This window comes from Phoenix dactylifera, unplaced genomic scaffold (genome assembly GCF_009389715.1).
Source record: "Phoenix dactylifera cultivar Barhee BC4 unplaced genomic scaffold, palm_55x_up_171113_PBpolish2nd_filt_p 001694F, whole genome shotgun sequence".
Classification (NCBI taxonomy): Eukaryota; Viridiplantae; Streptophyta; class Magnoliopsida; order Arecales; family Arecaceae; genus Phoenix; species Phoenix dactylifera.
In genome coordinates this window covers 15217-28978 of record NW_024068993.1, presented here as the reverse complement: position 1 = coordinate 28978, position 13762 = coordinate 15217, and the positions used below count along the sequence as shown (strand labels likewise).

Here is a 13762-nt window from a genome sequence, read left to right as displayed (position 1 = left end):
AAGCTTAAAGCTTTGGTTGGTTCCTTCCAAGATCCTTGAAGGAAGCACATCCTCCATGGCCAATCAATGAAAAGCCATCTCTCTTCATGGTGTGCATAACAAGATTATCCAAGGGGGGTGTTGGAGTCCAATCTCAATGAAGGACCGAATGGTACTTCTAAAAGACACTTAGACCTCATGACTCATCAGATGAGGAATGCTAAATATATGATGAAAATTACGTACTTTCAACGAAAACAGTTAGAATAAAATGTCATGCATTTGAAAATGAAAGGGATGGCTACATATTTGTACATATGATTCTTGACGTTAACCAAATAATGTAACAGGTCAGATTTGTTTCTTCATGGATACACATACACACACAAAAAAAAATATAAAGGGAATCATAGTTTGAGACCTATAATTCTTCTAAAGCACATTAATTGCCTAGGTCAAAAGAATGCATTTTAAGAAACACCAAACGACATTATAAATCTCTTAATCTAGACATGACATGATAGTGAATTCAATCCCTTCTTCAAATCAAACATATTGTCCATGCAGAATTGAAACCAGCTTGATACTTCGATTTGCTCATAATCGATAATTTCATTTCAATTTTATAAGATTCATTGAAGATCCATGCCCGAAAAATCTATAGTTCTTGTTGGATCCAGTGCATGTCAAATTTCACAATATAAGGATTCAATTATTGAACCTCTGCATTCGAACAGGATGAACTGTCTTAAGTTATGGTGTAAGAGGTAGATACTCCTAAATCTATATTTCTTTTTGTCCTTTCTAATCTTACATATCAAGTTGCCATCTTCACTTATCAAATTCATTAGTTTACTGAAATGTTTTTTGGCAAACACTCCGAAATTGTTGCCATTTTGCACCATTTGTTTGATGGGGTTGTTCAGATTATACTTTGGGGTGCCTTTGCAGAATCAAACCACCCTAAAAATAGGAGATGAAAGCCAAGAAAATGCCCACAAAAGCTATAAAGCCCCATTGTACCAACTCAACCTAACCTCTACCAACACACTCCTATTCAATCTCTTAGGCCATTTGACCTTTGGGATTTCTTAAAGGACATGATTGACCATCTACCAATGCCTAAAGTTTACTCAAGAACAACCTAGATTTGGATGGGTATCATGGCTATCGTGAGGGTTTCATTCTTTGTTGTTGAGTGCTCTAGTGAAGTGTTGCGGATTAGTGGTGCGACCTTGCCATCTCCTTTTTGGGATTTTTTTTTTTTGGCTCTTTTGGATATATTCGTACTAGAGTTATATGATTCATCTGTCCAGGTAAGTAATACTGCTTTATGTTGCCCTAGAGCTTCATTAATCACTCTAGCGATCTTCTTAGATGACTTACGATGAGCAATGGCTAAGGATGGGGGTAAAGGTAAAGATGATAAAGATTTTCAACAGTTTGACTACAAGTATGCCATACCCTTTTCAAGATTGCATCATGACAAGTGTACCAACTATTGCCACTACCATATGAATGGTCAATGCCATCATGCAAGAGTTGTTAAACAGGCGAGTAAACTTGAAATCCAGATGCATTCATCATTGCAAAATCTAAGATCTACAACAACAGGGCAGTAATAGGTGCATAGGGTAAGCTCCAACGGTCACTCCCTTTTTTTGAGGGAGGTTCAGTGTCCCCAGTCACCGTGGATTCTTCCCCACAACCCTCCAAAAACTAAAAAATAAAGTTTGATCAAATCTCGCATAACTTTTTGCTTTTGCAAACCATAATCCTCCTCGCCAAAAGAGCAAGGGTTGGAACTTCAAATTCAAAATTTTTGTGAAGATTTATGCAAATATATGTTTAGTCTCATGTCGGTTATTTGCATGGTAGATTTTGGATACTTATATAGAATCCAGAAATCCAAATAATATTTTTCGGCTCGTCATTTTGGGTAAGATTCTGGGTTGTTGCAAATAGCATCAGAGCGACCCGGTTTATAATCTAAGTGGACTCAAGGACGTTGCAGTGCAGATCCATTAGGATTAATCATGTGCTGACCACGGTGATTGTGATTGGATTAGAACTTTTAGTCTGATGGGAACGGCAAGGCTTAAACGAGAGAATATGTAAGGATCCCTATGGACGTGTGTTTAGTCCCACATCGTTTATTTGCTTGATAAATCTTGAGTACTTATATAGGATTAAGAAATTCAAATAATATCTTTCAACTAGTCATTTTTGGTAAAGTTCTGAGTTGATACAGTTATAATCTTATTGGTGGTATTCCCTCTCTATTTCTCAAAAGAAAGAAAAAGTGTGGAACCGGCAATCTACTAGGATAGGAGCAAACACATCGCATGAGCCAATCACATCGCACAGCCACAAGGGAACAGGGAATCGAAATTTTGGGTAAGTTTCAAGGAATCGAACAGAAAGGAATCATGTGAAGCAAACGCTCAGATAGGAGCTGTGTTCGAGGGTGGAATCAATCTCCAAAGCGTCGTGAAATTATAATAAAGAAGAGATTTACCAAAGTTTGTTCTTATCTAGATATCCTCTTCACATGATGAGCATGTGCAAGCTTAGGTCATCAATATCTTTTTCTTCTTAAACTTCGGTCTCATGTCAGAACTTTGATTCTTCTCTTTGTGCACACGCGATAAGCTAAGCTTTTCTTAACTCACTTGCCGTTTCTTACGGCATCTGCCAAGGCCACCAAAAAACTTCAAGAACTTATCCGTAAAACATTATGTCCTGAGTAGGATAATATAAACAATGCCAATTAGTGAACTTATCAGCTATAATTAAATAGAGGCACAGAGGCTAAGTTTTTACTTTACTTTGATAACCCAACTTTGCTTCTGAAAAATAGTGCACTTGTTAGGGCGTTCACATCACCATTTACAAGCTTACACCAAAAATGCAAACGACGACAAATGTATCACTCACTGTGACGATATTATAGCGTCGAACTATAATTTTAAAATATTAAATCCTATGTTCTTCGGATCTCAGAGGTATCTTTTGCCTCATTTGATCTCTCACATGGGCCCGGTAGTTAAAATTTAATCATCCAGTGATTTGGTACCTTTGTTTGGTTTAGGAGCAGCTGAAAAAAAGGTCAAAGAAAAAGTAGAGCTTCCTATCCTCCATCTCTGCTTTTGATTTATATAAGCGGATCATTTTCAGATTCCATGCGATATAACATTAACCTTGATAACTTTATTTTTTTCATGCATCCTATAAAATTTAAACCAAGAAAAACTAAGTGCTAAGAGGATTGGATTATTGATTAAACTAAGGCTAATCACAAAGGAAAAATTTAGTGATGTATCACTCATATTCTTGCTCAATTCCTCTTCTCACATCGAGATTGCATGGAAGAAATATTAGAAGTAATTGCTCAAAATAAAGTCACCAAACCTCTTCTCGCACCTATACACTCTTGCCATGTTGGTAAGAATAATTGTTAATAAGTCAAATCCATTATTTTTTTTACAGATTTTCATTAATCACACATACTCTCAATATAACAAGACATGTACTTTCTTCTTTTTGATAGGAAGAACTATAGACAATAAACTACTGTACATTGGGAGATAAAACACCTCTAACCCCTCAAGCCCTAGCAAAGCTGAGATTAAAATTTCTAATGAAGAATATGGAAATTAGTGTTGGGATGGCTAAATGGAATTAGCCAAACCAATTAGCAAATGTATCAAAACTTTAGACCCTTTGAATCAAGGATATTATTTAGAAGGAGGGGGAAAAAGGTCCATTGGGCAAACTTTTTAAAGGAGTACCCTGTGATGGTGTCATTTAACTGCTTGGATTACAGGACTAATTTCTCGTTAGCATACAGTAATCATCCCCAACAACATTTAATTAAAATAGTAGCGTCAGTTGAGACAAAATCTACCGTCCAATCTTCCAATTTGTGAGGCGACTAGGCGAGTTATGCTGCCCGAACGGGTCCACAGACACCTGCCGGTCCGCTGCCGGTCAAAAATTATTCAAGCGCGAGGGGTAAAATAGTAATTTAGGAAACATTTTACAATGGAGGGGAGGAGAGTCGTCAGCATCATGCCATCCATCATCCAGATACTTTTCCCCCCGAAAAATAGACATCACCAGCTAAGGCCACGTGCGCCCCAGATCCCATCACAGGTGCAAATAAATACCCGTTACCTCAACCTGAGGGCCGTTACGACCCGACCGTTGCACAGGTGCAAATTTAAATTCAAAATTTGAAATTGTTATGCTGCTGCATTAGCCGAGATGTGCCGTTGGCAGTATCTACGGGTGGAAGGAAAATACAAACCTGATAAACATCTTGGCGAGTTGCACCAGATATTTATCGTATTTGCAAAATTTTGTAACCATGACAAATAATAAAATATATCAATGGCAACTTAATTTTTTATTGGTTAATAAAATTAAATTATATCCTATGTGATATGCACTTTTCGAAAGATATGAATGTATCAAGTAAATATTATTTTACAAAAGAAGCCGTAAAAGCCTATTATAATAAATTTTTAATAAACCAAACAACTCAATAGGTATCATTCCTTCATTAATAAGTTTACTTTAGTTAAATAATTTTAATTTATTCAGTTTTCTTTTAATAATGGCATTTTATGTATGTAATTTTATAAGTAATACTATATGTTCCTGTTATGTGAAAAAGAATATTCTTTTTCTATGATAGGAGGAGATTAGTGCAACTCTTGGATTTATTACCAATTTTTTTGAATCCCTTGGCTACGGGAGCGCCGAGTTAGGAATTATGATTTGATAAATGTGCATAAATGGTGATTTGAAATAATTTGTTTTATGCATTGACTTAGAAGAAGTATATTGCAGTAAGCTCTAAGATGATGTAATATAATACAGCTCCTTAGATTATTGCGTCATCCTCCTTTTTCTCTCTCTCTAAAAAATGTCAAAAAAAAAATACAGCAATCCAATATTAAGATATATTCATGCGTCCAAACAATGGTAACGGCTGTTACTCAAAACAAAGGTGACGAGATCCAGAGGGAGAAAAAGAGATGACTGCTACGTCAACTCCGGAGATCGAGCTCCCCCCACTAATGAGGAGAGAAAAAATAAAAAGAAAAAGAAAAGGAAAATAGCCTATATGTCACTCTCGCCAAAACTTTATTTCCGGTCCACTCCACCACCAAGACTCTCTCTCTCTCTCTCTCTCTGTGTGGAGAACGAAGCGCAGCAAAGCGCGATGGAGAGGAGCGTTCCCGTGAGAAAACCCCACGCCTCGACGGCGGATCTGCTCACCTGGTCAGAGGCCCCGCCGGCCGCCGACTCCGCCACCCCCTCCCGCCGCACCCACAAGGTAAGCCCTCTTCCCCTCTCCGGCGACCTATGCCGCGCCCGTTCCTTCGCTTCCGGCATCTCAGAGTTTCCATTTTCCGGTGATTTCTCGCAGCCCGCGGGAGGGATCAGCCCTGTGATGTTCGGCGCCCAGATGAGCGCGGAGGAGGCTGAGAGCTTGCATAAGAGGTGAGATCCGGCCCGCTTCAGGCCCCGGAAGCTTGGGCTTTGGTTGATGTTTCTTGAACTTGATCTACTTGCTAAGCGCTGTCTTCTCGATCGGACTGATTTCTTGATACAATGCTGGAGTATGGATTGCGGAAAGCAGTGATTTTTTTTTTTTTGACGACTCTTTGATTGAATCCAGCATGTTGATTTCTAGATTGGGTTGTGAAATACTTTGCTGCCGATCTGTCCTTTTACGAATTGTAACTTTCAATCTGTCTGTCTTTTATTTTTTTCCCTTTTTGGTTATTTGTTTTAAGAACCGTTCTTTTGCTGAAAGTTGTAACTTTTCTATGCTAACTATCGTAGCTGTCAATGCACTGTATATTCAGCATCCATAAAAATGTGCCTTGTGATAATTCTATGGAAAATTTTCAGTTGTCTAACCTTTTATCTCAAGTTATGTTAATCTATTTTAGTATCCAATTTCGTTAATTTGCACTTAACCTTTTTTTTCCTGATATGTCAAGCATCTGATATTTCCAATAAAACAAAATCTCGGATGTTTTTCAGATTTCTCTAGGCGTGATATTTGTTTTTGAATGATACCATGACGGAAATCAAACTCTCATACATTCCATTCGAAATAACACTATTTTGTTTTAAAGAAGCAATTCGAAAACTTTTTGTTTAGATTATGTGATTTTTTTTTTTTTTTTTTTTTTTTTGGTGAACTCTAGATATTTTAGTTGTTTGGAATGAAGGGAATGAACCATAACATGTGCAGATTGTGTAACTTAGGAGGCTGACAAGTCATGTTCCTAGGAATGTTGAATAGGAGAATAGTTCTTAGAGATTTACATTAGAAAATTTTGAGAATTTTCTATAATCCATAACCTTATAATTTTTAGATGCCTGCTAGATATGCATACACATGTCTAAAGGGAAATTGATGTTTCTTAATTGAATTCCTTATGTTTCTTCATATTAGTTTTGATGCCTATGAAATCATAGTACCTCAACTGAGTTGCACCTTGTACATTCTATCAGTGCCATTATTCTTGTCGTTTGCTGCCTCTCCATGTCTGTTAATCTCTTCACCTGCTGAGAACTTCTTGGAATCCATTCTACAATTGACATCACGAGAGGCAACATGATTTTGGTGCCACTAATATGCACCAACATGATTTTGATTTTACCTCAGACTAAAAGGCACCACCTTAAGGGATCCAAGGTGATATGGAGTAACAGTTTGTCAGTCAGCAAGAAGGAAGTATGTTTTGTAATTCAAGATTCACTATCTCCATATAGAAGACTCAATCCACTAATGTGAATATTGTAATTTGACTCTCAGATGCTATCCGCCCTTGGACACTTGTTATTGTGCATCAAATGTAACTGACAACCTCATAATCACTGATAAGCAATTTTGAAGGGACCATGTAGCTGGTTGTTGTATATAAGTTCCCTTGTCAATTTATCCCTTCTTTTGCAGTTTTTGCATTTGCTATACATTCTTTAGATTAATTTGGGACATGTCATTACTGGGCTTTTTATATAAAGAATACAATTAGAAATCAAAATCTTAATTTAAGGGTTCAGGGTTCCTAGCTTCAGCAATCATTTTTCAACGGGCTAATTTGTGCTGCCTGAGATTGGCTTACCAGGCATCAGACATAGTCAATGGGCTTCATTGTTTCAAGGAAATGATTTTATCTATTGTAATCTGGTGAGGCCCTTCTTCCCTTGACACGATCACTAAAGAAACAGAAGTTTATGCTCATGGATGGGTATGCATTTATTTGGTTAGTCAGGCTGGATGTTTAAGGGCCTAGGCTTGCATTGGAAAGGTGGATGTCTTTTTAGTTGTGCTTACTTTCTGCAAGTCTTTCTCTGTAAAATATATTTTTGAAGTGATATGTTGGAACTCTAGTTTGCCCAGATAGACCAATGGAATAAATACAATGGAGATCATGATGCCATGCAATCAATGCATAATCCTCATCTCAGTAGGAACAGCAGATAGAACATTCTGTGCAAAGGGACCTAGTCCCACCTTGTCGTAATAATTAATTGTTTGATGACAACTATTTGGTGATTGGTCAGGTGCAGAAAATTTTAAGGTAATTAAATACCTTTTTTTAAGTTTTGTTGTAACTCTAGGAATATTTTAAGCTCTATTGTAGCCGGGTTGGCCTTATGAGTTTATGACATGTCAGGCAAAATATATAACTAAACATGCCATTTCAAAGTTAATCATATGAATCCATGGCATTAGTAGTTTCAGTTTGAGTATGCTGGACTGTAAAAAGGTTGAAAATAGAATGTGAGGTTAAGAAAATTTTAGTTCCTGCTTTGATTGTCTTAAAAGTCAAAGTTTTCATGGTCCAAACTCCTCATCTAGATGGTGATAGTGCATGTTGCTTCTTCTTTTTGCTGGTTTAAACCTAGTTGGTAACCTGTAGTCATCTCATTGATGGCAACCCCACTATTTTCCCTTTAACTGCTGAGCTTTTTGAAGTCCTTCAGCAATGTGGTAGCTGGAAGGCTATTGCAGACTGAACTAGAGAAAACTGCCACTTTTACTGCTTTATATTATGTTACAAATGTAATTTGTCACTTCATTTTGTTGTTTTAATACCTGCATTTCATTTACAAGCACAATATATTGCTCAAGCATTATAATATATATGTATACAGGTTTTGGCTTTTTTTTTAAAAAAAAAAAAATCTAATTCTTAGTCTATGATATTTTGTAATTGCTTTTTCTTTGGGATTCTAATATCTGCATAAACTTGTTGATGTAGTTTGTTGAGCAAAGAACTGAGATACCTTAACAACTAAAGCAATAGTTTATATCTAACAAAGTTTGAACAATTGATGATGCACTCCATACTTGATGAATGATATTATTTGAAGTCCGAACTTCTCCACAAACCAATAATACTATATTTTTCAAAGTATAGGAGACCTTGCTCTGGCTCGAAGTTCAGAGAGATGACTGGCAGTGGAATCTTTGCAGCTGACAATGAAAATGGTGCGTCAGAATCTGGTGCTTCTGTCTCGAATCTTAATAAAACAAGTGTACGAGTGTATCAGGTATTGCTTCAAATTTTATTGGGAGAACAAATCTTTCAATTTAAACTTATTATCGATGAGCTATTAATTCAGTAATGTTTCATTTTACACCGGACTGCCAATAAAATCAGTTTACTTTGAAGGGAAGTAGAAGAGTGACAATTAACAATTGCTATGTTCCTGTCGCCTTTTGCTACCAGCATTGAACCTTAAGTTATTATTCTACAAATCAGACTTTTATACTGATTAGTTTCAGTGTGTTAATTGTGCTTCAATATCTCTGCATTCTTGTTTGGGTCTTACAAAAGCCTAGTAAAGTATTCTTATGATATCTTCTAACATGGAACTGAATTGGTCGGCTTTTATGTTTTTGTCCATCAGCAAGCTGTTAGCACAATTAGCCATATCTCATTCAGTGCTGATGAGAGTGTCTCTCCAAGGAAGCCCACCACCCTTACAGAGGTAGCAAAGCAGCGAGAGCTAAGTGGCACTCTGGATAGTGAATCAGAGGCTAAAACTAATAAGCAGATCTCTGAAGCAAAGTGCAAAGAACTTTGTGGGCATGACATCTTTGGTCCTCCAGCTGAGGTTCCACCCAGGCCATTAGCAGCTCGCAATTTGGAGTTGAGGGGCAACTTGGACTTTGGGTTACCCCAGCCACGAAACATACATACATCCGTAAAAGTATCTAATGTGAGTTCCCCAGCCACAAAACATATGTATATCTGTAAAAGTATCTAATGTGGGATGAGAAGATGGGTAAAACATGACTTTGCATTTCTTTTTGTTTTAAATTTATTTTCTTAAAGCACCTTATGATGTTTTTACTTAGGCTTTGTCTCTTCACTTTTGTGAAAACTGTAAAACTAAGTTTTTCCTTGCATTAACATTTTTATACTATGGTGTAAAATTTTTAGGATTTGGAAGTTTCTTTACACGGTTGGTAGGTAATATTTTCATAATTCTCAAAATGTTTTCTTGTGACTCATCAGTGAAAGTTGGGTGATGACACATGATATTGGCTTGTAGAAAAATGCATGAGGAACTCCAGAAAAATTCATTGGAACCATCCCACTGTATGAAAACAGTCTTCAATGTTTGCCTTTGTGGTCCCTCACACAATCTTGAAGTGTTCTTTGTTTTTTCAGTATTAAAACTTGTAGTGCCGATTTTCCTTTTCCTGTTTCAAAATGCTTGTCATGTCTGAAGTTCTCATGGCTGATATTATTCAGTGCAGTTTTTGCTGCTCCACTCTATTAGAAATGATGCATTTCGAGTGTCTAGTTACTTAGGGTCACTTTTTCTCTCTCTCTTTCTTTCTTTCTTTTTCAATGGTCCCATAAGTCTAATGCAGATTATTTTTAAACCTTACATTGTGACCCATTTGTTTTGTTTAAGGCAATTCACCGTGGTATTGCCCTTACACCATATGACGGTTATCTTTAGTTTCCTCAGCCTCCTAAAAAAGGAGGAAATATTTCTGGGAATCTTGCATATTGCAGTCTTACCAGTCTGTTTGAAGCACTATGTGCAGAAAATTGGCAGCCTTGCTGTTGTTGTTTGTCATTTATATTTTGTATTGCTGCTGATCAAGTGCTCTGCCTCCTAATGATCACAAGTCTTTGTCATGCAATTTTCTTACGTCATTTGTTTTGTCCATATTTTTATCCATATTTTATATGTTATCCTACTCATGTTTTATTCACTTCAGGATGCGTATTTCTTCATATTACTTCTTTTAGTACTTTAAGTATTCATACTTTTGTTCAACATTTGTAGCCGGCTGGTGGTCCAAGCAATATCATGTTTAGTGAGGAGCCTGTGATCAAGACTGCAAAGAAAATCCACAACCAAAAGTTTCAAGAGCTCACAGGAAATGACATTTTCAAAGGAGATGGACCGCCTGGATCTGCTGAGAAGCCATTGAGCATGGCAAAGCTTAGGGAGATGAGTGGGAGCGATATATTTGCTGATGGGAAGGCCGCTTCCAGGGAATATTATGGAGGTGTCCGTAAGCCCCCTGGTGGCGAGAGCAGCATCACACTGGTCTAAGTTTTCTAACATATTTACATTAGCATATGTTGGTTTCTAATTTAAGTCAGGAAGATGTTTTATGGGGTGATTAAAACACTTCCTGCATGTGGTTGGTGTTTTAGGAGTGTTTGATCTTAGCTCTGCAGTCATGGAGAGCGGCTTTGATATATCTAATTTAAAATTCAAACAATGGAATGTTGTCTGAACTTTCTTTCTTGTATCGTACTTTATAGCATTCTACATGATCATGATTTTGGACCTAATCTTAAAGTAAATTATTTCCCCTTGTTTTGCTGTGCAATTAAGATTAGCTACCTATAAAACAGAATATTGTAAAGGACAGCTAGAATGCTTATCCCATTTATAAAGGTGACTGCTGAATTTTAAGGGCTTCTCTTTAAATCTGTCATTGCAAACAACCTCCTAATCTCTGGTCTTTGAGTTCTGTACCTAGAAGTTTTTTAATGGCATTCAGCCCTTGAAAACTAGAGCACTGGTATTTTGTTGTGAAAATGTCACCTGAGAAATGGTGCCCCTAATTTGAAGCTTGGGGCAACAATTCCTAGATTTTTGAGGCTGAGAACAGCTGATGAAATCACTAGGCACTAGGCTGCTGGGAAAATCTTGGCAGGTTGCACTTTGTTAGCTCCCCATTTTATGCCTTGTTAGTTATTACTGTTCAGGATTAGGAGGTTTGGTTGTTTGAGGGTCTGTTTGAATATTTTTATAGGATTGAGTTGAAAATTTCGTGGGATCCATACATTGGTCGTCCATTTAAGTATGATCCTGTATCAACTAAACACCATCCAATCCAAAATCTATGGGAATTAAAAAATGATGGGAATTAAAAAAAGACTCCATAGGTAGTTTTTTCTTTCTGCAATCTTTTGGGTTTGGACAAGCTTTTAGAAAATGCAAGATAGAAAGACCAACAGACCTGATTTTAATAGGATTTTCAGCATAATTCGGTAGGAATATCCAAATATGCCCTAAGATTCTTGTTTTTCCTCCTCTTTTCCGTTTATGTTTATACTTGATTCAGTTTCCATCTAGCTGGGTAGTTTGGTTTTGGTTCCCTTGTATTTCCTTTTGTTTCAGGGTTTGTTTAGATATTTCCTATAAGATCGGAAATGGGGTTTGTTGGCCCATCTAGCTTACATTTTCTAAGAGCCTATTTAAACTCAGCCTTGATTATAGCCTTTAGACTATACGGAGAAAAAAAAAGACCTGCAGACGTTTTTTTTCTTACAGGATTTGAGCTGGGCGGTATTTGGTTGATACAGGGTGATGCTTAAATGGACGACCCAATTCATAAATCCTGCATGATTTTTAGCCCAATACCGTAGAAATATCTAAATAGGCCCTTTAGCCGCAATTCATACTCCTAAATGTGCCGTTTTAAATAGTGGTCATCTTACCAGTGACAGGGTTTCAGAAATGATACATACCCCAAACGCAGCCACATAGCTGCGATCCGGTGATACATGAAGAAAATGCTCTTCATGCTTACCTTGAAGGGCAAGACGTAGGGCTTGTTGAGTATCTTGAGCTGCCTTTCTTGTTCCATATCTTCTTCTTTAAATAGATCCCATCTACTCGCTTCTATTGCATGGTTCCAAACAAGAAAACAGAGCATTAGAATCCTTAAATTGTTGAAGCTGGATATTGGCATAGGCCCTACTTTGCTTGTGATGCGAAAATGCTTGGTGGCTCGCCGGGTCCTAATGGGTCTGCTTTTATGGACATACTTTTCCGAATGCAGGGATTCTGCCTTGAGATAGCATGCCATTTCATAGATGATTATCCTACGGAGGAAATCTCATAATCATATGCCATTTTAGAAATCTGCATAGAATACAAAATTAGCAAGTTCTTATATAATTACCCTTTTCTTTGGCAGAATAGCTTTTTTTTGGTGTTTTGCTTTTACAAAGAAAGCTATAGTGGAACAATTTAATACTTACTTGGTAATTTATGGATCTGCATAGATAATTACTGGTAAGTTCTTATAGTGTATAGAAAATATTCACGTGAGGTACCTGCATAGAATTAAAGTTCATTATTATGATATCTATTTTGCGAGAAGATAATGCTAGTGGATTTGGTAAATATGGATCGAGAGATCCTATTAAAAAAAAAAACTTTCGGCCACATTAATTGGAAATTTTTTCCTGCCAAAGAAAATTGGAAATTAGATAATATCACCAAGCAGAAAGTGAAAAGAAAAAAAAAGAACATAAGCTTGGAAGACAGATTTCCGTATATCACTTAGGATTTTTTGCGTACATATCCTCCTAAATGCCCTTCCAAAATTGATATTTGTATGCATACCCTTATAAAATACTTATTTTGCATGTATAATCTTTATTTTTTTTCTATTTTATATATGCTCATACCATTTAACGCCGTTAAGAAATTAGTAGTTTAAAATTAAAAATGACCAAAATACCCTTATGGGTAGACATGCAAAAAGAAATATTTGAAAAAGGGTATATATGCAAATAACACTTTACGAGGATATTCATGCAATTTCACAAATTTAGGAGGGTTTACATGCAAAAAAAGTCTAATTTATTTTTTTTTTCTATTTCAACTTTTTTAACACTCAGATTTGTCTAGTGTTTGCTTCTCAATATTTTTTATAAAAATATTGCTTAAGCAAAAATTTGATTCGACAATTAGAAAACAAAAAGAGTTATGAAAGTTCTCACTAATTATGGAATTATTCTACTTTATTCTTCTTCATTTATAACAACTACTATATTTTCTTTCATCGAAACATAGCTTATAATATTTATTATTATAGATGCATATATGAAAGAATGTATTAGAATATAGAAAATGATTAGAATCTCTTAAAGGCATACAATAGATTACAATGATTATGCTTTCTTGCTACTGCTATGCTTATGGGTGGAAGAACAACATTAATCATCACCAAGCAAAATCATTAAAAGACTTCAAACCTGTCAGACTTATTAACAACCTCCATGGCCATATGGTATAAGGCTACCCCTTACGTTGTATATCTTAAGTTACTTTTCTTTGGAGCTGCAACTTTTAAAAGAAGAAAAGATCTAATATGTGGGGCCTATCTTATCACAGTAATTTAAATCAACCACCAGCCTGTACATGAAAAATTTTCTAACTCTAAAAGATAAATATTGCAAATCTTATATACCAA

At 36.3% G+C, this 13762-nt stretch overlaps 1 protein-coding gene across 1 annotated transcript; it reads left to right on the top strand.

Moving 5' to 3' along the window:
- Positions 1 to 5002: 5002 nt before the first annotated feature.
- LOC103720233 lies at positions 5003 to 10853 on the top strand. Its single transcript, XM_008809840.4, has 5 exons — positions 5003 to 5323; positions 5417 to 5490; positions 8433 to 8565; positions 8926 to 9237; positions 10324 to 10853. The coding sequence occupies exons 1-5, from the start codon at positions 5111 to 5113 to the stop codon at positions 10594 to 10596; spliced, it is 1005 nt and encodes a 334-aa protein (XP_008808062.2). The 5' UTR covers positions 5003 to 5110; the 3' UTR covers positions 10597 to 10853.
- The last annotated feature ends 2909 nt before the right edge of the window (positions 10854 to 13762 follow it).